This window comes from Aethalodelphis obliquidens, unplaced genomic scaffold, assembly GCF_003676395.1.
Source record: "Aethalodelphis obliquidens isolate GAN/ISIS:26980383/991018 unplaced genomic scaffold, ASM367639v1 scaffold6, whole genome shotgun sequence".
NCBI lineage: Eukaryota > Metazoa > Chordata > Mammalia > Artiodactyla > Delphinidae > Aethalodelphis > Aethalodelphis obliquidens.
The window spans coordinates 54,413,957-54,440,963 of record NW_020837950.1 but is presented as its reverse complement, the minus strand read 5'-3'; the positions used below and the strand labels follow the sequence as shown (position 1 = coordinate 54,440,963).

General features: G+C 39.6%; 1 protein-coding gene across 1 annotated transcript in view; it reads left to right on the top strand.

Annotated features, from left to right (window-relative positions):
* The first annotated feature begins 487 nt into the window (after positions 1-487).
* PDE5A (phosphodiesterase 5A) overlaps positions 488-27,007 on the top strand; it is a 120,402-nt gene continuing 93,882 nt past the window's right edge. Inside the window, exons 1-2 of the mRNA XM_027103612.1 lie at positions 488-1,076; positions 11,837-11,926. Of these exons, the coding sequence (XP_026959413.1) occupies positions 492-1,076; positions 11,837-11,926 (675 nt within the window). The 5' untranslated portion in view covers positions 488-491. The remainder of the gene's footprint in view (positions 1,077-11,836; positions 11,927-27,007) is intronic.

Below are 27,007 nucleotides of genomic sequence, written 5' to 3'. Positions count from 1 at the left end.
AAATCTAACGTATATATAGCAATATAGATAACAATTATCTAAAATTAAGCATATTAGCTAGCCAAATTCAGATAAATTTTTAAAAATATTTAACTTCAGAACAAGTTGTGTGTTTTAAATAGCAAATTAATTTCCATATCTATGTTTTCCTAAGACTATTGTTAAGTTTAGTGTCTTTTACTTTAATACAAATTGAATTTGAGAGGAGCAGACTTGACACTTGACGTGTGGTAAGTCAGATATTTGAAAATACATGTATATAGGAGTCAGGCTTTATCAAAGTGTTCATTGAAGCAACTGTCCTCTACAGATTTGCAGAATAAATTGTCTTAAATAAACCATCTTGTTTTTATTTTCTATGACAGATTGAACCATTACTGCCTCAGTTTACCATGAGAGGATTTTTAGAAGTTTTCAGGGGTAGCAATATTTAAGGAGGGGTGTTCTTCCTTATGTATTTACTGTGTCTACATGTTCTTTTCTGCAGAGAAATGGTCAATGCATGGTTTGCTGAGAGAGTTCACACCATCCCTGTGTGCAAGGAAGGCATCAGAGGCCACGTGGAGTCTTGCTCTTGCCCCTCGGAGCAGAGTCCCCGTGCAGAGAGCAGTGTCCCTGGAACACCAACCAGGAAGATCTCTGCCTCCGAATTTGATCGACCTCTTAGACCCATCGTTGTCAAGGATTCTGAGGGAACTGTGAGCTTCCTCTCTGACTCAGAAAAGAAGGAACAGATGCCTCTAACCCCGCCACGGTTTGATAATGATGAAGGGGACCAGTGCTCGAGACTCTTGGAATTAGTGAAAGATATTTCTAGCCACTTGGATGTCACAGCCTTATGTCACAAAATTTTCTTGCATATCCATGGCCTCATCTCCGCTGACCGCTATTCCCTGTTCCTCGTCTGTGAGGACAGCGCCAACGACAAGTTTCTTATTAGCCGCCTCTTTGACGTTGCAGAAGGTTCAACACTGGAAGAAGCTTCAAATAATTGTATCCGCTTAGAGTGGAATAAAGGCATCGTGGGACACGTGGCAGCTCTTGGTGAACCCTTGAACATCAAAGATGCATATGAGGTAAATAAACTGTTGGAACAGAGGCGGGGTGAGGGGTGGAACACAGGTGGGGCATTGGACAACTACTGTGAATCGTGGGGATATTTGACACTGAGATGTAATACTGTGTGTACTTATTTAAAATGGGAATATATGGCAAGAACTTTCCCATCTTTTAAATGTCAGAGTTTCTTCGCTAATGTCTGGGTCAAGGATAGAGGCCCGAGAGAAGTCTTGTCCTGTTTTTCTCCTTAATGATAATTTAACATAGGTCATCTCATAGTTGTATTCTTTCATCTTTTTACCTGATCACTCTACATATCCCCTATCTATGTTATCTCCATGTGAACTTCTGGGAATTTACTAATATTCTAAAATGATAGGTCCAAAAGCCATCAGAAAACCAAAGCCATAGTCTTTTTAAGTTCATTCATTCAGTTAATCATATTCATTCATTTGAACTCCCATTGACAGCAAAGTCTGATTTTCTTTCTTTCCACTCTTTCATTTGTTTTATTAAACAAATAAATTTACGGATAGCTTCAAAAAATGGAAATTTTTGCCCTACAGTATTTCGATGGAAAGATTTGATATTTATTCCACTTTTACTTCAGTTATGGACTTAAAGATTACACTATATGATTCTTGAAATTTCCCAGTTAAAATTAATCTTTTATTACTAGAAATAGAGGTTTTAAACAAAGCATCTTAATTGAATGATACTTACTATGTTTATGAATTGTGTTCTAGCTACTTATCACGTGGTACATTATGAAGTTGCCATAGTAATACTAGCTTGAGGCTCCTCTGTGTAATTTGAGGGGTCGTAGATGTTTTAGTCACCCCTGTATTCCTGATGCCTGGAACATAGTGCCTGGAACATAGATAAGTCTTAATAAATAGCGATTGGGAGAAAATTATAGTAGATGAGATAAATAAGTAGAATGGAAAGCAGGTCATAATAGATCCAGGGAAAATGTGTTAGGTTCAGGGAAGCAGGAGATCACATATAATTGGGGAGACGGAGAGAGGTTTCTTTGAGGAAGCAGTGATTGATGTGGACCCTGGAAGGTGGGTGAGATTGGAGTAGATTGAGTTGTGTGCATAGTGAGATCCAGATGTAAAGAGAAGTTTGCAGAAGAGACAGGAAGTTGGACCATGTGGTGCTCGTATGGAAATGTGTGGGTGATAGTATAGATGTTGAGGAGCTGCTGGAGATTACTGGGGTCTTGAATGCCAAGCTGAGGAGTATATGTTTGATTCAGAGCTATGAGGAATAACTGAAGATGGTTTGAAAGGGGAACCGGCATGATTCAGACTGTGATTTATTTTATTTTTATTTTTTTGCGGTACGCGGGCCTCTCACTGTTGTGGCCTCTCCCGTTGCGGAGCACAGGCTCCGGACGCACAGGCTCAGCGGTCATGGCTCACGGGCCCAGCCGCTCCGCGGCATGTGGGATCCTCCCGGACCGGGGCACAAACCCGTGTCCCCTGCATCGGCAGGCGGACTCTCAACCACTGCGCCACCAGGGAAGCCCCAGACTGTGATTTAGAAAGATGAATAATATGGTGGTCATAAAAGGAATTGGGGAAAAATACTGGAAACTGGGAGGATAGGTTATTTTAATAGTCTGAGGAAGTAAGGACCTGAACCAGGGCACTGGCCTTCAGGACCAAAAGGAGGGAATGGATTAACGATGAAGAAGCTGAATCTGCTAGACTTGGCAGCTAATAGGAGATGGAAGTGAGGAGAAGAGAGGAGTTGGAGAAGACTCGGGTTTTGAAGTTGGTTGAATAAATAATGGTAACTGGTGGGGAATACTGAGGGCAGGGATCTGGGGAGAGATGTGATAGTTCGGATAGATTAGATCCTGAGATAGGTGTCAGAATCCACTCTATACCAGCAGTCTTTTCCATTTTGATTCTTCACGGAGCTATCTCCATGACCTCCTTGAGCTCTGTGAGTAACATCACACCATGGCAAACTCCAAGAGGGGTATTAAGGACGCAGCTGCAGAATTGCTGCCGAGTTTGCAGAATTCCCCTCCTGTCTTAGGTGACAGCTGGGTTTCCGCTTTTCAATGACACTATTGTCCCAAGTACAGTAGGACCGTAAATATGCTTCAGCCATAAATATGCTTCAGCTTTGCTGAGAAAGCCTCCATTTGTCTGCATGATCCTAAGTTTCTCCAGCCCTGAGGATTTCTTCATTTATATACAATTTATTTAATCTGTTTACCATCTTTAGAGTTTTGATGGTGTAGCTTTTGTCTTGCAGTTAGTAATAATTTAATTCTTGTACTGCCGTCTGAAACAGGCCAGTGTCCTTGATTTGCAGTGACCCCAGGGTGAAGCCTCTTAGCCTGTGGATTTCTCATGTTGCTGTTCACCCTTGACACCCTTGATCTGTGTTTATAGAGGCCTTGCAGAAGTTATTCCTGTCCCAGGAATTTCATTAGAAGTCGTGGGATTGATCTGTGACATAATTTACATTGGTATTAACAGTGGAAGTCAGTTGGCTAGTGGCTAATTCATTACTTAGCTCACTCATAGCTTGAATAGTCAAAATACTGTCTCATAGCCTTTTGTGAAAATAATCAGAATATCAAAGTATATTCTATGTTTTCTGAGTCCTACTTCCTTAAATATGTGTCTGTAAAAATGACACATTTCTTTAGCTTATGTGACCATAGAACACTTAAAAGTTAGGATGTAGCAGTAGAAAACTAAGAAGTGGCCATGAAATAGAGTAGTGCTCAGATTGAAGCTCAGAGTGAAATAATAGTCTCCTGGATAGATTAATTGTAAGACATGGTCAACATTTGATTCACTTTTTAAAACTTTGTAACAGAATGATATAAACTTGGAGATTCAACTGTTTTGTTACTAATAAAATAACACATTCATATTTTAAAATATAAGACAAGATCAACACCTTAGACCAGTGAGTCTCAATTAGATCACAGATACCAGTGATGTTCAGTCACACATCATCTCCTCCTTCATCAGCCCATCATTCACGCAACTTTCTTGAACATGGCAGAGCATTTCATAATAATAAAATATTAACACATAATAATCAGAGCCACTGTATAAATGTGTTGGCATTGTCCTCATATATAAAAACTAGATATCATCCAGTATCTAGATTGGATTGTGTATCAGTCAGCGTTCTTCAGAGAAACAGAGCCAGTGGGATAAATAGAGATAAATAAGAAGTGATGTACTCTAGGAATTAGCCACTTGGATATGGAGGCCTAGAAGTTCCACAGTCTGCCTGCCATCTGCACGCTGGAGAATCAGGAAAGTTGATGGTGTAATTCAGAGTCTGAAGGCCTGAGAATGAGGGGGGCCAAGAGTATAACTCTGGTCTGTGTCTGAGGCCAAAAGCTTTAGAACCAGGAGCTCTGATGGACAGCAGGAGGGCAAGAGAAGATGGATATCTTAGAGAGCAAATTTGTCCTTCCTCTGCCTTTTTTGTTCTATTCAGGTACTCAAGGGATTGGCTGATGCCCACTGGCATTGATGAAGATCTTCTTTACTCATTCTACTGATTCAAATGTTCATCTCTTCTGGAGACATCCTCACAGGCACACCTGGAAGTAATGTTTTATCAGCTATTTGGGTATCCCTTAGCCTAGTCAAGTTGACACATAAAATTAACCATCACAGATTGCCTGAACCCCTGGTTCCACGTCTTATGGAAGCCTTAAGACTCCGCAAGATTTCCTATGTCAGAGGATTTCTATTGTCTACACAGCCCTCTTTTCCCTAAGTCAACTGGAATGCAAAACCTGGGCTCTTCTCCTGTTTCCATGGGACAGCCTCTCCATGGATACTCTGATTGCTAGGGAGAAAACTTGGAGGATCTTAGGGAAGGGTCACATTGTCACTCATGTGGCCTTCACCGTGGAGCCGCTACTCCTCCCACTCGCACTTCATTCCTTCCTTTTCAGTCCTTTTCCAGGTAAATAAATCTTCACCATCTCTCATCCTGCAGGTCTCACTTGCTGCTCAAGTGAATTTCTGGTGAATAAAGTTATTTCCAAAATGAACAGAGGAAAGGGATAACAATAGCAACTGTTCTAATTTTGATAAATTATTTAGTTTTGATAAATTATTAAATTTGATAATTTTCTCATGGTGTAATTGTGCCCCAGGGAACACAGTTTGGGAACTGCTATATCTTTGTTCAATGTTCTGATAATCTCTAGGTATTCCACTTTGTGGGAGAAAACCAGTGCATATAATTTGGCAAGTCTACTGTGTTATTTCCTTTTTGTTTCCTGTTATTTTTATTTTTATACCATTTCAAGCTTAAAGAAAAGTTGCAAGACCAGCATCAGAAACTTGTGTATACCCTTTACCCAGATTCTCCAATCGTTTATATTTTGCCCCATTTGCTTTATTATTTTCTTTTCCTATATATAATACATGTAAGTAATATATGCAGATTATTTTTTTCTGAACCATTTGGAGACATTTTTACTAAATATTTCAGTGTATAGTTTATAACAAGAATATTCTCTTACACAACCGTGATACATTTATCAAAATCTGGAAATTTTATGATACTGTACTATTATCAAACATTCCATAGTCAAATTTGGTCAGTTGTTCCATGAATGTCCTTTATAGTTATTCTTTTCACTCTGATCAAGGCTGTAATTCAGGATTACATATTGCACATACTTGTCCTATCTCTTTGGTCTCCATTAAATCTGGAATAGTTTCTCAGTGTTTCTTTATCTTTCTTTACATGTAGTTTGGAAGAGTACAGGCCAGTTATCTTGTAGAATGTTTTTCTTGAATTGATTCAAGTCAGGCAGTTTTGGCAGGAATATGACAGATGTTGATCTTGAGACCTAGTTTGGTTTTACAAACAGCAATCAATTCTTTACTTCTCCTACACCAGCTGGGGTGTCCTACAATCCAGCTCAATTCTGACACTAGCTCCTGGAGTTCGTGCAGACGCCACAGGTTAAGGACTCAGTCCCACAGTGCCGTCCCCACTTCAGATACCAGCCCTAAATAGGATACCCAGGCTAGCCACACTTATGTCTGGCTGACTACAAATTCCGGGGTTCCCTGCTCCGGTTTAATAATGTCCTAAAATGACTCAGAACTCAGGAAAACACTAAAGCACTACTTAAAATTACAGTTTTATTATAGAGGATGCAATTCAGAAACAGCCAAATAGAAGAGGTACATAGGGCAAGGAGCGAGGCAGGCGGGGGACACAAAACTTCCATGCCCTCTCGGCGGGGGCCGGGGAAGGGAGAGGTGCACCACCGTCCCAGCACACAGTTATCTCCACCAACCCAAAAGTTCCCTCAGATCTGATGGCACGGTTGATTAAATCATGGCCACTGGTGATTGGACTCAAGCTTCAGCCCCCTCTCTCCTATCCAGAAGTCAGTGGTGGGCCTGAAAGTTCTAATCCTCTCATCACTTGGCAGCCAGCCCCCATCCTGAAGCTATTTGAGGCCATCCCCCCCGCCCCCCCACACCCCCGTGGGTCTTCTCGTTAGCATGAACTCAGGTATGGTTGTAAGGGGTTTGTTATGAATATAAAAAGAATCTCCTATCACTCAGGAAATTCCAAGGGTTTGAGGAGCTCTATGCTAGACCAATATATTTTTTATTATACCACAGACCTTCTTAGCATACGTTACCAGGTAGCATATGATGTTACTCTACCCCGGTATTGATGATGTTAAATTTGATAACTTGGTTAAAGCGGTATCCACTAGGTTTTTCCACTATAAAGTTATCATTTTCCCATTGTAATTAAGTATCTTAAGAGGAGATATTTTGATATTGTATAGATATTCTATTCCTCATCAGTACCTTTACCAGTTTTGTCATCCACTGATTTTCCAACTTCATAATACCTTATATATATATTAGTCGACATTCCAATGTAAAGAAGGGCTTTGCCTTCTTTATTCATTCATTATTTATTTATTTCTATCATTATGGACATTTTAATTTTGTTTAATGAGTTATGCTCTGTTACTATCTTTATTTATTCAAATTCTCAGATTATAGCAGATTTACCGGCTCCTATGTCTTTTTGATATGTCCCCATCACTCTTGGCATTTTCTTGCTCTCTAGGGGAGCTGAAAGTTTTAACTGCTTAACAAGATGTTCCAGACTCATCTTTTACTTTCCCTGCCCTAGCCCTACGATCATTCTTTTTCCCAAGGAGCCCTGGTTCCTTTCAGTGGAGGGGATGGTATTTAGAAACCAGGATCTAGGCAGTAGGTGTGCTCACTGCTACTAGTTTATCAGCAGACAGAGCTAGAAAAAAATATATACACAGACACACAGACACTTGTATTTTATTTATTCCTATATGTAACTACTCACTATATGATAAGCAATGAATTCTTACCTCCAACTTCAATCTAACACCTCAAGGTATATTTTTTCTTCCTCTTTTCTTAATATATATAATATAATATTATATATATTATATATGTAATATATATATATGTTCTTTATCAGATTCTTTTCTCTTATAGGTTATTAGAAAATATTGAATATAGTTCCCTGTGCTACACAGCAGGTCCTTGTTGATTATCTGTTTTATATATAGTAATGTGTATATGTTAATCCCAAACTCCTAATTTATTACCCTCCCCTTTCCATAAGTTTGTTTTCTATGTCTGAGGGACTGTTTCTGTCTTGTAAATAAGTTCATTTATGTCTTTTTCTTTTCTTTTTTAGATTCCACACATAAGTGATATCATATAATATTTGTCTTTCTATGTCTGGCTTACTTCACGTAGTATGGTAATCTGTAGGTCCATCCATGTTGCTGCAAATGACATTATTTCATTCTTTTTTATGGCTGAGTAATATTCCATAACACACACACACACACACACACACACACACACACACACACACACACACACACACAACAAATCTCTGACAAAAGAGGCAAGAATATACAATGGATAAAAGACAGTCTCTTCAATAAGTGCTGCTGGGAAAACTGAACAGCTACATGTAAAAGAATGAAATTAGAACATTTTCTAAGACCATACACAAAAATAAACTCAAAATGGATTAAAGACCTAAATGTAAGACCAGATACTATAAAACTCCTAGAGGAAAACATAGGCAGTACACTCGTTGACATAAATCATAGCAATGTCTTTGTGGATTCGTTTCCTTATTCTTCATATATTTGTGCATGTGCTCAAGCCATGTTCCAAGCTCTTTACTCCCTTCTGTAGAATCTCTTATCTTTCTCTTCAAGCTGAAGAACTCTCATTAACATTTCTTTAGTACTGGTCTGGTGGTGACGAATTCTCTGATTTTGTTTATCTGAAAATGGCTTTATTTTGCCTGTAATCTTGAAAGATATTTTCACTGTCTAGACGATTCTTAGTTAATAGTAGTTTTCTTTTAACACTTAAAAAGTTCTCCCACATTTTTCTGGTTTTCCCTTTTCTTATGAGAAGTCTGCTCGGCTTCATTTTTCACCTTATATGTTTCATAGTATATATCATTTTCACACTGTGTATATATTTAAGGTTTTCACTAACTTTGGGAAATTTTTGGTCATATGTTTAAATATTTTTTCTGCTCCATTCTCTTCTCTTTGGACTCCAGTTGTATATATGTTAGACTATTCGATGTTGTCCCACAGAACACTGAGGCTCTGTTAACTTTTTACAGGTTTTTTTTTTTTTTTGTCCTCTCAGTCCTTTGGATTGGATACTTTCTGTCGATCTGTCTTCAGGTTCACTGACCCTTCCATTGTTTCCAATCTGCTGTTAAATCCATCAGTGAACTCTTGGTTTTAGACTGTGTACTTTTCAGTTCTAGAATTTACATTTGGCTTTTTAAAAATACTTTTTCTTTCTGCAGAGATTTCCATCTGTTCATTATTACCATATTTTCTCTTCAGTCCTTAAATACATTTATAATAGCTCCTTCGAGGTCCCTGTTTGTTAATTCCAACATCTGAATAATCTTGGGGTCATTTTCTATTGACTGCTTTTTTTCTTCACGGTGGGTTTCAATTTCCTGTTTCTTCACATGTGTTGTGATTTTCTTTTATTGTATGCTGGACATTGCAAATGTTTTGTTGCAGGGCATTTGGATTATATCAACTTCCTTTAAAACAGAGCTGACCTTTGTTCTTGTAGACAGTGGAGTTACTGGAAGATCCTTTCGGTCCTGTCAGGTTTGGTGTTATTATTTGTTAGGATGGATCTACTTTAGTTTTAAATTTAGTCTTAGGGAATGCTGCTCAGGTCCTTACCCCCCAAGGAGTGGCCTTTCTGCGTCTCAGCCGAATGCCTGAGGTGCCTAGTGAGGTATCTCCTCGGGTGGGTAGAACCCCAGTGTCTTCAAACATTTTTAGAATTGGTTATCACCATTCACTTTCAGCCTTCAACAGGTAATCTTTGCTAGGTCTCTTAGAGTCTTGCCAAATACATGTCTGTGAAGTGACTAGCCACTCACTCTTCTGCCAATCCTCCTTTACACCCCTAACCCCACCCAAAGCACAGCCTCTCTTATCAGGTACTTTGCCTTGCACATACCAGCCAGTTTAGAAGCCCTGAATTCAGTTCTGTTTGGAGCTGTTACTCTGCCTGCCCCCAGGATACCACCTGCCTGCCCCCAGGAGGAACCGGATTATTGCAAGGCCATCATGTGTATTCCCTTCTTCACTGTGTGCAGTTTAGTTATCGCATGTATTTGGTCTAATCTTGTATTTTTCAGCAGGAGGGCAAGTCTGGTACTAGTTGTTTTAGTGTGGGAGATGGATATCTAAGCTTTGTGGTTTTTTTACACTGTCATGTTCTCATAAACAGTGAAAGAAATAATCACAATAATAATGAAATAATAGTGCTCCGTTTTTCTTTCAATGTTTACTTGCACCTAGAGGGGTTAGAAGTTCTCTATGTGTTTATAGCCCCTGCACTGGGTACATTATTAAAGGAAAAATTCTTTGAGATGCCAAAATTCACTTAAAGTGATTTTGAAGTCTACATTACTCCTACCTCCTTCAATGAAGAATGAAATCCAGGGCTGCTGTTTATTTTAAACTTCCAGTATGCACAAAAAAATTCTATGAAAGTGCTACTAATTTCAGACTCTTGCTTTGATTAGATAGTTGGGTTTAATCCTCTTTTTTATGAATTGGTCTTGTAATTCAGATATTCATTAACAAAATAATTGCTGAGGATGCATTTCTATTCATGTTTTGATTATTAGCTTGTCATAATTTTTATCCTCTTGTAATTTGTCCGTGTCAGTATCCTATCTGCTTTCTTTAGGTACCTTGCAATGTAGGATGCTATTTAAGGACTGTTTTTTGGAAACATTGAGCCAAGGTTTTCTCTGTCTTTCAGTATAACTTTGAGCGTGTTTGCAGAAAAACTAAAAATGCAGTCGTGTATATTTACAATATAAAATATTTGCATTGATTTTCTACCATTTTATAGCTCTTCTTTTGAAATTGCCTTTAATGCCATGTTTGGTCCTCCCATGGGGAAAATCGGCCTCATTTCTGACCCGAGTTGATGGAATCGTTTACTTCATTCACAGCTTTGGCTTTGCGTGACTTTAGACTAATTAAAAAAAAAAAAAAAAGAAATGACCTTCAAAGATGAGGATTTTTCCAGTGTGACTATTCCATATTTTCTGAAGGGAATTCCAAAAGCAGAGGTTTTAGAACAATAATGCTATTATTAGGTTGAGCATGTAAGTTCCCAAGGCTATTGCTTTGAGGGGAACAATATTCATTCAGATGTTTATGTTCTGGTATGTTTGCTTCCGTTCTAATTGTATCTCATGTACTGGTCTGTGTCCATTTCCTTGAGTATATTTTTCCTCCTACCTGTAAGGTTTGCTTTAAACTATAGTAAGCTAAAAGTGATCATGTTGGATAACTGTGATATCATTTGTTAATGAATTCCTTCATTTGTTTAACAGATGTTTTTGAGTTCCTGTGCTAATCTTGGGAATACAGTGTGGTGAAGCAAAAAAAGCCCCTCATAGAATTTACAGCCTACCTTTGATCTTCTCAATCTGGTTTAATGGAAGATAGCCTGTATCTTTCTTTCTTTAACCCACATTTAGAACTTTTACACCTTTCAGCAGTCCTTTGTGATTATTGGATGTGGGAAGATGTACTTTGTAAAAGGGGAAAGAGATTCAAAAGATTGAGGAATTATTTGTAGTCTGATGAAGGCCATGCAGTTTTATTATATACAAAAAGAAAGAAAAGATAAGATTTTAATTCTTATGAAACACCTGAGATAGAAATACAGAATACTGAGGAAATATATATACAGTCATTACAAGGGAAGTCAAGTCAGTATTGAAAAGGTCATTTTGGAGGTGGTGGTGGGTTTTATAGGAAAAGTTTCAGACCAAAGATGCTTTTCCTTTTCAGAAGAATCAGTGCGATGGGAATAGGCAAATTGTATTACAGAGGAGGAGAGTTGCCACTTTTTCCTGAGTTTAAGTGAGGCTATCTAAATTGGTTAATATTTTGAATTTCCTTTATTTCTTAACATTTGTTTACATCTGTATTTTTTTCATAAATACTAGCTGCCAAAAAACCCTTAAATTTATCTTTGTCAAAGATGATATGTACTTGTATGCTTTGATGCCTTTTACAATAATAAAATTGTCATTCAGAGCAACAAGGTGAGTCGACAATTAGATTTCTCTAATCCTATAAATCAGAAAAATCAAATCAGTCTTTGAACAGGTCAGTCGCTAAATTGAATTTCTTCTTCCTTACTAGGATCCTCGGTTCAATGCAGAAGTTGACCAAATTACAGGCTACAAGACACAAAGTATTCTTTGTATGCCAATTAAGAATCATAGGGAAGAGGTAAGCCAATTTTCCATTTTATTCTAAAAGGTCATTTAGAAACATTTTTCTTTTTGAAAACAATTTTTCACTTTGCACACTTACGAAATAATGCTGTAGTGACAAGTTAACTATAAAGTGCTTAAATGTTCTGCTTGATGTTTTTTATTTAGACTTTAGTAATAGGGTTGACTCCTGGTACTTTACTTTGACTTAGAAATAAATTTTAGACATGTCATTTCTTTTTATTGAATAAATTTATGTATTTATTTATGGCTGTGTTGGGTCTTAATTGCTGTACATGGGGTTTCTATAGTTGCGTTGAATGGGGGCTACTCTTTGTTGCGGTGCACGGGCTTCTCAACGAGGTAGCTTCTCTTGTGGAGCACGGGCTCTAGGCTCATGGGCTTCAGTAGTTGTGGCACACGGGCTCAGTAGTTGTGGCTCATGGGCTCTAGAGCGCAGCCTCAGTAGTTGTGGCACATGGGCTTAGTTGCTCCACGGCGTGTGGGATCTTCCCGGACCGGGGTTCAAACCCATGTCCCCTGCGTTGGCAGGCAGATTCTTAACCACTGCACCACCAGGGAAGTCCCTAGACATGTCATTTCTTTACCCCTCTTTCCTGAGGACCTTACTGAATCCTAAGATGTATAATTGTGGTTGTAATCAATTTATTTCTTGTTATATTTTACACATCTGAATAACGCTTATTTCATAAATGGTTATCCAATTGCAGTGGTAATCAGCTGATTTTTTTGTTTGGATTCAAAATGAGGTTTTGAAAAAATAGAAATTGTATATAACACCAAGCAAAATTTATTGTGAAATTGTAACAAGCAAATGAAAATAGGTTGGTTTATATTTCACCTAACTAGAAGGTTTGGATTCTGTAAGCACTGAATTCTCTCTTCATTTTACATTTACTTGAGAAAAAAAATAGTTAATCATCATTTAAACTGAATGTTTCAATTGAGTGTCCTCAGCCCTGTCTACACATTACAGTCAACTGTGAGACTCTAAAATATTACCAATTACATTAGAATCCCTAAGGGCAGGGTCTAGATACGGATACATTTTTAAAGATCCCCCAGTAATTCTAAAGTGTAACCAGGGTTGAAAATCATCTTCCTCAGTGAAAACAAATAGATTGAAAGAGCCCATATTTGTGGTTCTTAACCTTGGCTGCACATTAAAATCACCTGGGGAGCATTTCGAAATTCTAATGCCCAGCTTTCACCTTAAATCAGAATCTCTGGTGTTGGGACCTAGGCATCAGTATTTCTTAAAGTTCCCAGGTGGTTATCATGTGCTGCTAAGGTTGAGAACCACTGCCAGGGATACAAGAAACACTTTGCTGGTTCTACTTGATTTATATTCCGATTCTGACATCTTTCCTCTCCGTCCTCCATCCAGTCCTTTACCAGGTCCCATCGATTTTTTTTTTTTTTCTGTTACTGTTTCTCATTTTGATCTCTTTCTTTTCATTCCTGCTGCCTGTACCATAATTCAGATCTTGAAGTAATGCCTGAACTTTTAAAATATTCTTGTGAGGGGTTTCTGTACTTTAAGTCAATTTCCCTTTAATCCACCCTGCATATGCCCTTGGGAATTTTCCTAAAACACGGTTTTCTAAATCGGTGCTTCTAAAACAATAATGTGCATATGAATCTTAAAATGCAGATTCTGAATTCAGTAGGTCTAGGTGAGACCTGAGTGAGATTCTTTTCTAACAAGCAACAAGTTGATGCTGATGCACTGGGTCTACAGATATTTTGATGAACAGGATCCTAAATCAGTCACTTATCAGTAGTCTAAGATAAGTTCTCAGTGCCTTAGAGTTGCTACATGGTTTTTTAAGAGGGTAGTTACAGCCACAATTACTAAAAATTCCTGCAGCTACAACATGCATATGAGATTCAATAATTAATTAGCTAATTAATTGTGAATGAATAAATAAAATTGAAAAGGCCATGCATGGACCAGTGGTGTTCTTGAGCAGACTGCTAGCTAAAGCAAATAAAAAGCATGTCTTATGCAATATTGGGGACATAGTTATACTAAAAAATTATTTGTTGTTCATCTAAAATTAAATTTGACTGGACATCCTATATTTTATCTGGCTGCCCTAGTTATAAACCAAGGATTATGAATGTGTGCACTTAAAAAGATGATGTTCAGCTTTTAATTTGTAAGTATGTTTTAAAACCATGGCCTGAAAAACAACTTTGTACTGGGTGAGAGATTCAGCTTGAATCATGCTCTGGTTAAATATCTCTTTTTAAATAGCATGAACAATGGGGATTGGGGGAACCCATGAGAATGTGCAGCAAAATCAACAGGGTGAAGTAGGTGAGACTGCCCTTCTGTAAGAGAGCAACCTCTGGATACACGCGTTTCTGTCTTTATGACTACCAGTGAGGATGATTTAAACTAAAGCAACAATAACAAAAATCCCCACTGTATTGAGGTATAAATTGCGTACCATAAAATTCACCCATTTTAAGTGTATAATTTGATGAGTTTTTGACAAATGCATGTACAGTTATATAACCACCACTATAATCAAGATACAGAACATTTCTGTCCCCTCAGATATTTCCCATGTAGTTGACCTCCTCCTCCCTCAACCCCCAGCCCCTGGGAATCACTGATCTGTTTTCTGTCACTGTCGTTTTGCCTTTTCTAGAGTGTCATATAAATCATGTAAGTGGAGTCATACAGTATGTAGTCTTGTGTGTCTGGCTTCTTTCACTTAGCATAATGCTTGTGAGATTCATCCATGTTATTGCGTGTCAGTAGTGTGTTCCTTTTTATGGCTGAGTGATGATTCCTTGGTATGGATCTGCCACAATTTGATAATCCATTCATCTGTCGATATACATTTGAGTTGTTTCCAGTTTTTGTCTGTTAGAAGAAAAGCCACTGTTTGCATACAGGTCTTTTTGTGGACATGTTTTCATTTCTCTTTGGTAAATATATAGGAGGGGAATTTCCAGGTCAAATGGTGGGTGTATGTTTAATTTTATAAGAAACTTCCAAGCTCCTTTCCAAAGTGGCTGTACCATATTGCTTTTTTACCAGCAATGTATGAGAGTTGCAATTGCTTCATATCCGAGGCAATGCATGGTATGGTCAATTTTTAAAAAATCTTAGCCATTAAATTGGATGGCATGAATGAATGACCATCAGGGGTCGTCTGCTCACTAACAGACCTGATTAAAGTGGGTTCAGCTGCAGGTCCCCAGATTGTGATTGTCCAGAGCTCTCCTTAAGATTTCTGCTGGGTTCCTCAGCGTCCTCAGGGCGATCTTCCTCCATGCTCCTTCATCCTCTCCTGCTGTCTGTTTCCCCCTATGATAACTTGATATGAAGGCTGAGCTCTTCACTGGTTTCCACAAAAGTTTTTTCACATGAAGCATTTCATGAGATAAACAACCTTCCGTAACTTCACTGGAGTCTTAGTAACTTTACTGATGGGAAGGTTTCCAAACAGCTTTTTAAACATCTTGCTGACCCTCCCTATTCTCTGTCCTCTCCCCCTTGTTCCCTCTCCTCCCACGCTCACCCTGCCTGGTTTGAAATTATTTCCTGTGAGAATTATTTCTTCAGAAAAAAAGGAATGAAGAGAAACAGTCAGAAAAACAGGCATACTCTCAGCATGGCTGTTGAAGTATAAAAAGTACTTTGGCTGACCGAGAACCAAGGCCCCTAAGAAGATGCCACATACGACTTCCAGAATTATCCTTAAATTATAGCTATATAAACAAACTCAGGGCAATGTTTGCTGTTGTGTACACGTAATAGAAAGTACTCTTTCTCCCACGAAGCTTTTGAAATCAAAATGGAGAGTCACAGTAAGGCTTTGGGGAGTAATTGTTAAGATTGCTTGCTCTGGGCTTGAATCCCTCACCACTTACATGATGAGTAACCAGGATGGAGCTGGTTAATCCCTTTGATCCTCAGTTTCCTCATCTGCAAAATGAGGGTTATAAAAGGACCTGCCTCACAGGGTTGTTGTAAAGGTTAAATGTGTCCGTGCATGCAAAGGGCTTCCCATACTTTCTGGCACACTGGGAGTGATCAATAAATGTCAGCTGTTATTTTTTAAAGGAGACATAGAACTAACTGAACTCTTACGAGAAACAAGGAATGATAAAGTTGTATGCAGAGGTCATCAGCCACGTAATAACCAAACAGCTGGGATCAAATGACAAGCAGCTCGGTCCCTGACTTAACTGGTCTGTTACCCTGTAACAAACTTTAAGCGTAAAAGAAAAATACTTTTCATTGTTTTTCCTCATAAATGAGGCAAAGTAAATTTGGTTTCTTCTTTTTGTATTAGTCCAGTTGTATTGAGTAAGCCAACACTGATTCCAACTAATTACCAAGAAACCTAAGAAGAAATGTCATTACTGACTGTTTATAAAACAGTCCTGGTACCTTTTAGTGACCCCAGTTACTTAAAGTACCAACTCTGGAGAGCTGCCTGAAGGGAGCAGTTGAATATTGAACACTAAAGTCTGAACTACAACATAGTCCAGAAAATTCAGGAAGATTTTTAAGATTCAGTAAAATGTATAATCACTTCATCCGCCTCTAGTGAAGTATCTCAACTAATTAAAAATTTTCAGGAGTTCTTTTCATTAGTGTTATAATCATAAGTGTAATAGTGCAATGCTTTTTTAGAAGTCAGGATCATAGATATTCCTAAAACTTCTGTGACAGAGTTTTTTTTTAAATCACAGAGGATAAGTTTTTGCAATTTTCCCCTCTCCGTACTCCCTTCTAAGACAATGGCGCTAACTGGCAAAGTGTGTGTGTGTGTGTGTGTGTGTGTGTGTGTGTGTGTGTGTGTGAGAGAGAGTGGGGACTGAAGAAGCTAGAGGAAGCTGAAATAATTTATTTTGGAAAGGTCAGAGAGCTACTGGCTAGAGAAGATGAATGAAGACAAAAAGTAAAGGGGTCTGGGGAGAGAAGAGAGCCAGCCCAGGCTCTATAACAGAATGGCTTGAGGGACGACAGAGTAGGACTTCGGAAATAACTGCCTATCCGGTGGAAACTATTCTAAGGACTTGACATATATTAATTCATTTAATCTTCATAACAACCATAGGAGGTAGTCATTATTTTATCCCCACTTAACAGATGATGAAACTGAGACACGGGACATTTAGGGAACTTGGCCAAAGTCACGTAACTAAAAACTGGCAAAGCTGAGATTTAAACCTGGGCAAGAGGGTTTCTTAAAATTCTGCCGTGGATGATGTCTACACTCTCCTTTCTTCCCCCTCATGTTTTCTTGAGCCACTGCAGTAAACATTTAGGTTACTGTTGATTTGGGGGTGGGAGGTGCACTGATGAGAGATGTGGCTACGTGTAGAAGCAGGGCTTGAAGGTGGAGACAAGGAGAGCTGGCTATATTCTGATGGCTCTTCAAAGTTCAGTGTTGCAACCACCCTGCAGAAGGACTCTTTAAAATGAGAGAGAGTGGTGGCGGGGAGAAAGAAGGGCAGGGAGCAGGGGCGGGGGAGAGAAAGAGGGGTCAGAGTCACATCCTCTATAATGTCTTAAGAGGAGTCCATCCAGTAAACAAGAAGAAATCTTTACCAGGGATAAAAGAGTTACAGGAGCATGTTTGATGTTAATCTGGGCCAGTGTGCTCTGTGATATGCACAGGAAGCATCATGAAAAAAATGTGCAGCAAGTGTGTGAATTTTTAGAGCTGCTGTTAAATTTCTTTCAGGCTTAACACTGGATTTTTCAGACCTGGGCACTTGGATCAATTTTTTTTGTTTTTGTCACATGCATTAGTTGTTTCTATAACCAGATGGTTCTTTTATGTTTAGTAAAGAAGTGCAGGGAAACTCAACTCTTTCTCTCTAATCTCAGATGACCTATTTCTGAAATACTGCCCTCTCTTGAAGTATTGCTTGTTATGACATGGTGGAGATGAGTGCTTTTTTTTTTTTTTTTAATTTATAGGGGCTGCACCAATGAGGTAGAAGCCAGGACATTGTGAAATAGTGCAAATTCTGTGAAAATTTCGTATTGATCTGAGGTAGAGATTATATCCAATAATGTCAGGCTAGGCTGATACCTGTTTTCTCTTGATTGAATGTCACCTCCAGTTATTAAGTAAAAATCTAATTTGGAATCAGAGCTCTTATCCTCCTCTGTTTTTATCATTTTGATTTTATTTTATCATATTTGATGATATAATTCTTTGATGCAAATATAGCAGTTGTAATAAAAGAATTATGATAAGTTTCTTTTACAGTGTAATAAAGGGGCATTTTTATCTAACTATCCAATTGTTTATATCTTCTTTTAAAAGAACAGTGAAAAACTTCAAAAAATATCAGCGAATTTTATGAGATTTTTATGAAATAAATATAATGCTTTGATGAATCAGAGAGATTTAATGCCTGCCAAAAATCATAAAGTAAAGCATTAATGGAACCAAATGTGTAATTCCAACTTATATAAAAGTAAATGTTTTCTAGAATTTAAGCTACATAACATTTTTTAAATTTTTATTTATTTTTTATTTTTTTTTAAGCTACATAATTTTATCTGCTCATCCCCCGCCTAAGTTAAAAATATTCTCATCCCCCCCCCACACACAAATTATCTTGTTTTGAAAGAAATTGTTGAATCACTGCAATATGTAGAGTCCTGGTCTAGGCAGTGAGGATATTAAAAAAATGAAGCAAGGAAGATACTTAGAAACTTTTTTTTCAGTTTCAATAAGAGGGAGATCTTATATAGCAAAAAGCAAATATCAATACAAGGTAACAAAACAAATGTTAAATGAATTAAATATTCAGCACCCAAGTTCAAAGGAAAGTCTGTGGATTTCAAGAACTGGAGGAATCACAGGAAGAACAAAAGCTGTGGTTTCATACAGCAGATCCCTGCTGTGTTTATCCCACAGGCTTAAGAGAGGAAGCTTGAACATGCTTTCTGTGAGAGGGCGGAGACAGGGTAGATGCTTGCCTATGATATTCTGCTCACACTACTGACTAGGGCTTTTCTTAAACTTGTCATGTAAGTTTGGAACAGATGAAGAACATTACAGCTTTATACATAATCCTACAATTGCAAGTCAGACTGGATGAAAATATAGCTATAAGAATAAGCAGAGTTTAATTGCAGACTGTCAGCTGATCTAGATCTATTTTAGTCTTAAAGAATTGGCTAGTTACGTGTTTTTTGAAAACTTATAAATTGTCCATTGCCTTTATTCCCCTGTGATATTTTCTCGTAGCTTTGTTTTAGCAACAAAACTAAAATACTCCGAAAAGTTTCCGTCGGTTCTGGACTTGATATGGTGATGGTGAAGATCTTTTCTTTTTCTTTTTCCACATTACCCTTTAAATAATAAACAAGTGTATTTTACAAAGAAGACGGTAACCGCTTTCCTAAGGGAAAAAACATTTCTCAAGAGCATCAGATGAAAAACATAATGCTAGTAGGTTCAATCCCTGAGGTTACATTACTGATCCAGGAGAAGAAGAAAGAGTGAATAAAAGCTTGAGGCTGAAGATTAAGTTAATGGTAGGCTATATGTACCCAAATCTCATTTTGAATGCTCAGAAAATTTGGTTCAGACTGAATGCTCTGATTTATTCAATATGGGGTTTATCTTCATTGGCAGTTTTAGAATAACCATTCCAGCACTTGTTGGAATGCATTGCATTTTTAATTTGATAGAGCATTTGTAAGTTTAATTTTGAGAATTTTTATATAGATCCTGAATTATGACAAGTAGAGGTCTGGAACCAGTTGCAGATAAGCATAAACGATTTCTTTGTATAATATCTGACCCAGAACCACATAATTAGACCTGGGGATGGATTTTGATTATTAAATAATTTTCATGCATTCTTAAAGAGTTAAGGTGGTTGTCAGTGAAATTGCTGTGCGCTCTCTCTCTCTCTCTCTCTCTCTCTCTCTCTATATATATATATATATATATATGCAAACATCTATATTCATCTAAGAGCCAAGATTATATAGGTAAAGTGCTTTATAAACTATGTACTCTGTATTCCTTCTTATTAAATCCTCATCTAAAAGTTCCTACTTGTTTCTCGTCTACCATAGAGTGGAAATTAATATTCTGGGCAGAATTTAAATAAAGTATAAATGTTATCTTATAAAATTTTTGAATCATAATTTTCTTTTTTTTTTGGTGTCACTTGGTAGCAGTGATAAAGTGAAAATGACCTGGATTTAGAATTCCAGATCCATTTGATTATTACAGATTATTTGATGATCGTAAGTATATTAGTGATCTCTTGCAGCATAACAAATTACCCTAAGCTTAGTGATTCTGAACGACAGCCTTCATTATCTCAGTTTCCATGGTTCAGAAATGCCAGAGCGGCCCAGCTGGCTGGGTGCTTCTAGCCCAGGTTCCCTGCCTGTGGCCGCACTCAGGAGGCAGCAGGGGCCGCCTGACTCACGCTCGAGCGTGCACTTCTCAGAGGGCTCACTCGCGTGGCTTTTGGCAGGAGGCCTCAGTTCCCGGCCAAGCGGGTCTCTCCACAAGTCACTCCATGTACTTAGCACGTGGCAGAGTGAGCAAGGAGGAAGCGGCACTGCCTTGTATGATCAAGTCCCCAGACCTGTTCACCTTCGCCTCACGATAACCATTCATCAGAAGCCAGGCATTAGGTCCAGTCCGAACCCGGGGAGGGCAGTTAGGCTCCACCTCTTGAAGAGAAGAGTATCAAAGAATGTGTGGAGATGTTGTGAAACCACCAAAAGTACTATGTGCACTTTGAGGCTTTAGTCTCTTTCCTTAAAAAACTGTTCAGGTGATAAATGAGGAACTCTGCTTGTTAATTAAAATAATATCTTAAACAAGGGCCTACTGTATAGCACAGGAAACTGTATTCAGTATCTTCTAATAACCTATAATGGAAAGAATCTGAAAAAGAATTGTGTGTGTGTGTGTGTATAAACTGAGTCACTTTGCTGTATACCTGAAACATTATAAATCAGCCATACTTCAATAAAAAAAATCTTAAAAATTAGTACTTCTCAACCTTTCATATACTAAAAATAATATGAACTACCAGAGGTAACACAGACTAGGTTTAAATAAGGTGGCAAGTTGGGGTATGTGCTCTGCCAGATTGGCTTGAATCAAAGGGAAAAGAGGAAGTAGAATTGAAAGAGGAGGGCTGAGGAGAAGAGGAAGATGCTTGCTGTTTGAGCTGCGGCAAACCATCGAGGTATTAAAAGTCTTCTAAAATGTTATGTCGCGAATGCAGGTCTTCATGAGATCACTGTTTGTGTGTAGCTTAGGTACTTTGCTGCTTCTTTTTTTTTTTTTTGCGGTATGCGGGCCTCTCACTGTTGTGGCCTCTCCCTTTGCGGAGCGCAGGCTCAGCGGCCATGGCTCACGGGCCCAGCCGCTCCGCGGTATGTGGGATCTTCCCGGACCGGGTCACGAACCTGCGTCCTCTGCATCGGCAGGCGGACTCTCAAGCACTGCGCCACCAGGGAAGCCCGGTACTCTGCTTCTTAATGCCCGTGGAAAATGCTCACTGGTGCATCCTTATTTCTCTGCACCATTGTTTTCTGCCTCCCTCATGGATCAGGATTGGAGGGAACGTGTCTAGTAAATACCTTAGCACTGGAGGCGAGGCTCTGCAGCCAAGCCAAGGCAAGATCATGAAGCGTCCTCAAGCTGCCGTGAGAAGGAGGTGCTGGTTTTTTTTTTTTTAAGCCAAGAAACATTTGCTGTAATTTAAAGATCTGTGTGGCCATAGCATTAAGGGTGAAGAGTTTTCTTTGTTTAATCTCTAACCCGAGCCACATAATTTCATACTTGATAGGTTTTGATTTCCATGTTTGTTCATACACAGAGAAAGCCCTGGGTCTGGAAGCAGGGAAGTTGGTAAGGAGACTTTTGCATAATCCAGACTAGGAGTGGGTTTGTTACCCTTCTGTTTAGGTGGTTGAGGGATTGATTTGATGGAGGGTTAAGTAGAAGGAAGAATCTAGAATATTTTCTAGTGGGGAGAATTGTGATATTCCCTAAAATAAAACATGCAATGGAGAGAATTGGTTTGTGGGGATCAAAACCATTAGCTCTTTTGCGGGGGGTGTTGTTTTACTGTCTGTTCCTTTCTCCTCTCTCCTCAAGTCTCGGTGTTGCGTCCCCATCTCCACTTTCATCCGGTGGTCTTGCTCTTCCAGTGAAAAATAAAGCAGTTACAGGAATAATTCCACAAGAGAACTTCCCCATTCTCTTTCCCCCTGCTCTTGCGTCTGAGTTTACATCCTCTGGTTTCCCTTTTACATTAACCATCTGTGAAATAGCCAAAGCCAGTCTCGCACTTTTGCACCAGATCTCATCCCATCTCATGTGCTCCAAGACACGGCTCAGCAGCTCTCCCCTCTGTGACCAGAGTCACCAAAATTCCCCTCTCTACCAAACTGGTTTATCAGCATACAGACACGCTGTTATTTCTCCCATCTTAAAAACAAAAGCAAACGCTCATTGGACTGCATATCTCCTTTCAGAGATCCCCATTTCTCTGATTACCATCAGAGCTAAACTCTTTGAAAGAGTTGTCCACATTTGCCATTTCCATTTCCTTCCACCCAAGCCTTCACCCTCACCGCTCTGTGGAAACCACTTTTGGCAGGGTCGCGTGGCGTCCATAGGGCAGGAGCTTACGATCATTTCTCAGTACTCACTTTACCCGGCAGGGCGGCAGCATGTGGCCTTGTTGATCACTCATTCCTCCAGGACAGATTGTCTTCACTTGCTCTCCAGGACCTCAGACTCCCCAGTTTTTTCCTTCCATCTCTCTGACTGCCTCTCTGTCTCCTTAGCTGGGGCCCGCTCATCACAACACTGCTAAATGGCTCAGCCCTGGACCTTCACTCACTGCTTATGTGATCTTATTTACCCTCATAGTTTTAAATACCATTTGTGTGCCAACCGAACTTACATTGCAACTGTATTGTTTCTTCAATTTAAACTCATATATTCAACTGCTTACTTGACTACCTATATGTGTCTAGCGGGCATCGTGAACTTAATATGTCTAAAACATCACTGCTAATCTTCCTTCCCACTAAACCTGCTCTATAGTCATCCCCACCACACTTAACTTCTCTGTCATCCCAGCTATTCAGGCTAAATTCCTTCTTTCTTTCTCCCACAGTAGATATCCAGCTGATCAGGAAACACTCTTGACTTTCCCTTCAATCACTGCTCTCCACCTGTACTTCTACCACACTGGAGCTTCAGTGTGGAGCCATCAGTATGGAGCACCTGAATTATTATAGTAGCCTCCCTAACTAGTGTCCCTGCTTCAAGCCTTTAACGCCCTTCAGTCTATTCTCAACACAAATTTTAGAAAACATGCTAGATCTCATCCCTCCCCTGCTCAGAACCCTGCAGTGGATTTCCACTTCACTCTCTAAGAAAGGTCCCCCGTGACCTGGCTCCCGAAGCCCCTCTGATATCACCTATTGCCTCCCCCTGCTAATCCTCTCTAGCACACTGTTGTTGTTTTCTCTGCACCCCAGGGCCTTTGCACTTGCTGTTTCCTTGTCTGAAGTTCCATTGCCTAGTTCTCCACATGGCTCAGTCTGTCACCTCCTTCAGGTTTTTACTCAAATGACATCTCAGGAAGACTTTCTTTGGCCATCCTTATTGACTGTCTACCATGATGTCTATCCCTGCTGTTTTCTTCATGACACTTAAGCACTTAATCACCATTCGACATACTACATATTAACTTACGGGTTCATTTCTGTTTCCCCTCCCTAGACTGTAGGCTCCGTGAGAGCAAGGTGAAACAAGAATGCTTCACAGAGGAGGTGACATTTAAACTGCATCTGTGGTATGCAATAATAGCTGACCTGAGAACTTCTTCTTCAAAAATGTTTCTCTGCCGTCTTGAAGCATGGAAACCAAAGTAGATTGACAAATTAAGGGATTTCAGGTAGAAATTTAATCAAGGCTATGTGGTAAATAGTAGTAGGACTAGCATCTTCCTGCCGACCCTTAGAGATCAGTAATAACTATTCTGTATTGATGTTATCCTCCCCATTTTAGATGAAGAAATATGGACTGCATCAAGTTAAGGAAACTTCCTGATATTCCATCTCTATTAAGTAGCAGAGCTGGAATTGATACCCATGTCATCTTATTCTAAGGCTGCATTTTTCTCACTGTGAAATAATTACCTTCTTTCATCTTTATTCATGATTGTACCTGAAAAGCTACCAGCCAACTCTTTACTGTTTTAGTTTTTGAAAATGCAAATTATGGACTGGAATAATAGAATGATAAAATCTAGAGTTGCCAACAATGATTCCAAATTAATTGCTTTGTATATTATCTGGCATAGCTGTGTGGAGGAGGGCATGTCTTTTTGTGCTGGTAACACCTACAAGCTAGGAGTTTTGCCAGTGAGACTGGTGTCTGTCTGCATCTGAGCTTTCATATGTGATTATCTTTTCAGGCTCATCTTCCATTTGGAGGAAAAAGCACTTAGAGGTAAAATATTATAAGTTATATTCTCTATATGAAGGATTTGTTGAGTGTAAAAAAATTATAAACACACATACATTTTTCCCCTGGATCTCTTAAGTTAAATGTTAGGAATATCTAGCTTCTATGATGTGAATATCTAACTGGCTGTGATGCAGTTAGATGGTCCAGTAGAGGCAAGAACACTGATCTGAACATTTAGTTCAACTCCCGCTGAGATGGCGTTCCTTTGATACCAACTTTAATTTGCAAGTGAGATTCAGCCTATTCAGTGTTTTGATGCATGAAGCTTGCTTTTTGCCACTTTTGCTGTGTTATTTCTCCTCTGTTTGTATTAGGCCCACATTTATGAGCACACCCCTTTACCCTGTAATTATCAGGAAGCTCTACTAGCACAGCACCTGGCCAGGGTAGAGAGGCATGGACCTGTTGTAAGTGCAGGCAGTACTGGAACAAACTCAGTCCTGGGTTAACAGAGTCCAAATCCAACAACACTGTCCAGGGTGTGCTTTGCAGGCCAGCATCTGGCGGAACGCAGGACACCACCCTGAAAATAAATCATAGTTATTAAATAGATCCAAGGCTCTGAAGTCATTTTTGGCAATGTCATGTGTAGTGGTGGGCATAACAGTGATAGAATTATTCTGATACAAAGTGCAGTTTGTACAATATATATTGAGGACACATTTTTTTTAATTGTTATTTTGGACTTATTCCCGAATAGGCAGAGAGATAGAGTTTGAAAGAAAGAATTCGACTCTAGCAAAACAACGTCTTGAGTGCTGGTTTAAGATCAGTGATTCCTTGAGCAACTTTCTTCACCAATCTGTGCTTAAGGTGACTTGTTTGTGAAGTGGTCATAGTGAGACAAGAAACGTGACAGTGTCCACCACAGAGCTCGTCACCTAGTGGAGGTTCAGAAAATGGCTGTTCCCTCCCTTTGGAGTGTTGCAAGGCCAGACAAACGGAGGAATGGAAAGTTAAATAAAAATGGTAAACACTGAGCGTACCCTGCCATGGGAAAGACAGCAGGCTCCTTTCTGCTGTGTACCCTTTGTGTCTCTGCAGTTTTTAAAGGGCATAGAAGGAGACTCTGCTCGCAATGGTTATGTGCTGCTCTGTCTCAGGCCTGAATCTCTGTATCCCAATGGACAGAAAGATCTGATTAGAGGGCAGCAGGCCCCTGTGGTTCTAAGACCTTTACACCTCATTGCTTAAAAGCTGGTGTGGCAGAGAGTTTGGTATTTGGCAAGGAAGAGGAAATTGTGTGTGTGTGTGTGTGTGTGTGTGTGTGTGTGCGCGCGCGCGCGCACGTGCAAAGGGATAAGAATAAACGCTAAGATTGAGAATTATTCCCAGCTTCCCCTTGTCTGGAAGGAATGCAGTCTCAGGTTGGCACCTCTCCCACTCGACATTCCCAGGGCAGGACAGCTACTGACCCCCAGCGGTGGATTTGTCCTGGCGCCATCTGGGGAGCATCCGTCCTGTCTGATAGCACAGAGCAGATGGTCAGGACCTCAGCACGCTCCAGGACAGCTGAGAGCTCAGCACGTGGACCACCACTTTCAAATGTCATCAGCAATTACAAATTTACTTTTAAGACTTTCAAATACTTTTTGAAAAACAAGGTAAAGTTTACATACAGTGAAATATGCAGATCTTCATGTACAGTTTGATGAGTTTGACAAATGTTTATTCATCTGTGTAACACCCCAGTCAAGACAGAGAACACTTTCATCACCTCTGTCAATGCCCACAACCCATGGGCAACACAGTTCTGATTTTTATCATCATAGACTAATTCTGCTTTTTCTTGAATAATCTGCTTATTTTTGAAACTGCATTATTACCTGTTTTCCCCTGAAACATAGGATTCTTTATGTTACGTAAGTAGTTCTTGGCTATAAAAATGTGTCTTTAAGGTTTATAATCGAAGTCAAAGAAAGCAGAACTTTTAGCAGCCACTTTGGATTTGTCTTTGTTTCCTTCTTTCTTTTTTTTTTAAATTTATTTTATTTATTTATTTTTGGCTGAGTTGGGTCTTCATCGCTGCACATGGGCTTTCTCTAGTTGCAGTGAGCGGGGGCTACTCTTCGTTGCGGTGTGCGGGGTCTAGGCGCGCGGACTTCAGTAGTTGTGGCACGCGGGCTCAGTAATTGTGGCTCGCGGGCTCTAGAGCGCAGGCTCAGTAGTTGTGGCACACAGGCTTAGTTGCTCCGCTACATGTGGGATCTTCCTGGACCAGGGCTCGAACCTGTGTCCCCTGCATTGGCAGGCGGCCGGGAAGCGCTGTCTTTGTTTCTTAAAGTTATAGTTTTGAAATTGTTCCATTCCCTTTGATGAAAGCATGCCTTAAAAAGATAAGCGTATGGGGCTTCCCTGGTGGCGGAGTGGTTGAGAGTCTGCCTGCCGATGCAGGGGACACGGGTTCGTGCCCCGGTCCAGGAAGATCCCACATGCTGCAGAGCCGCTGGGCCCGTGAGCCATGGCCGCTGAGCCTGCACGTCCGGAGCCTGTGCTCCGCAACAGGAGAGGCCACAACAGTGAGAGGCCCGCGTACCGCCAAAAAAAAAAAA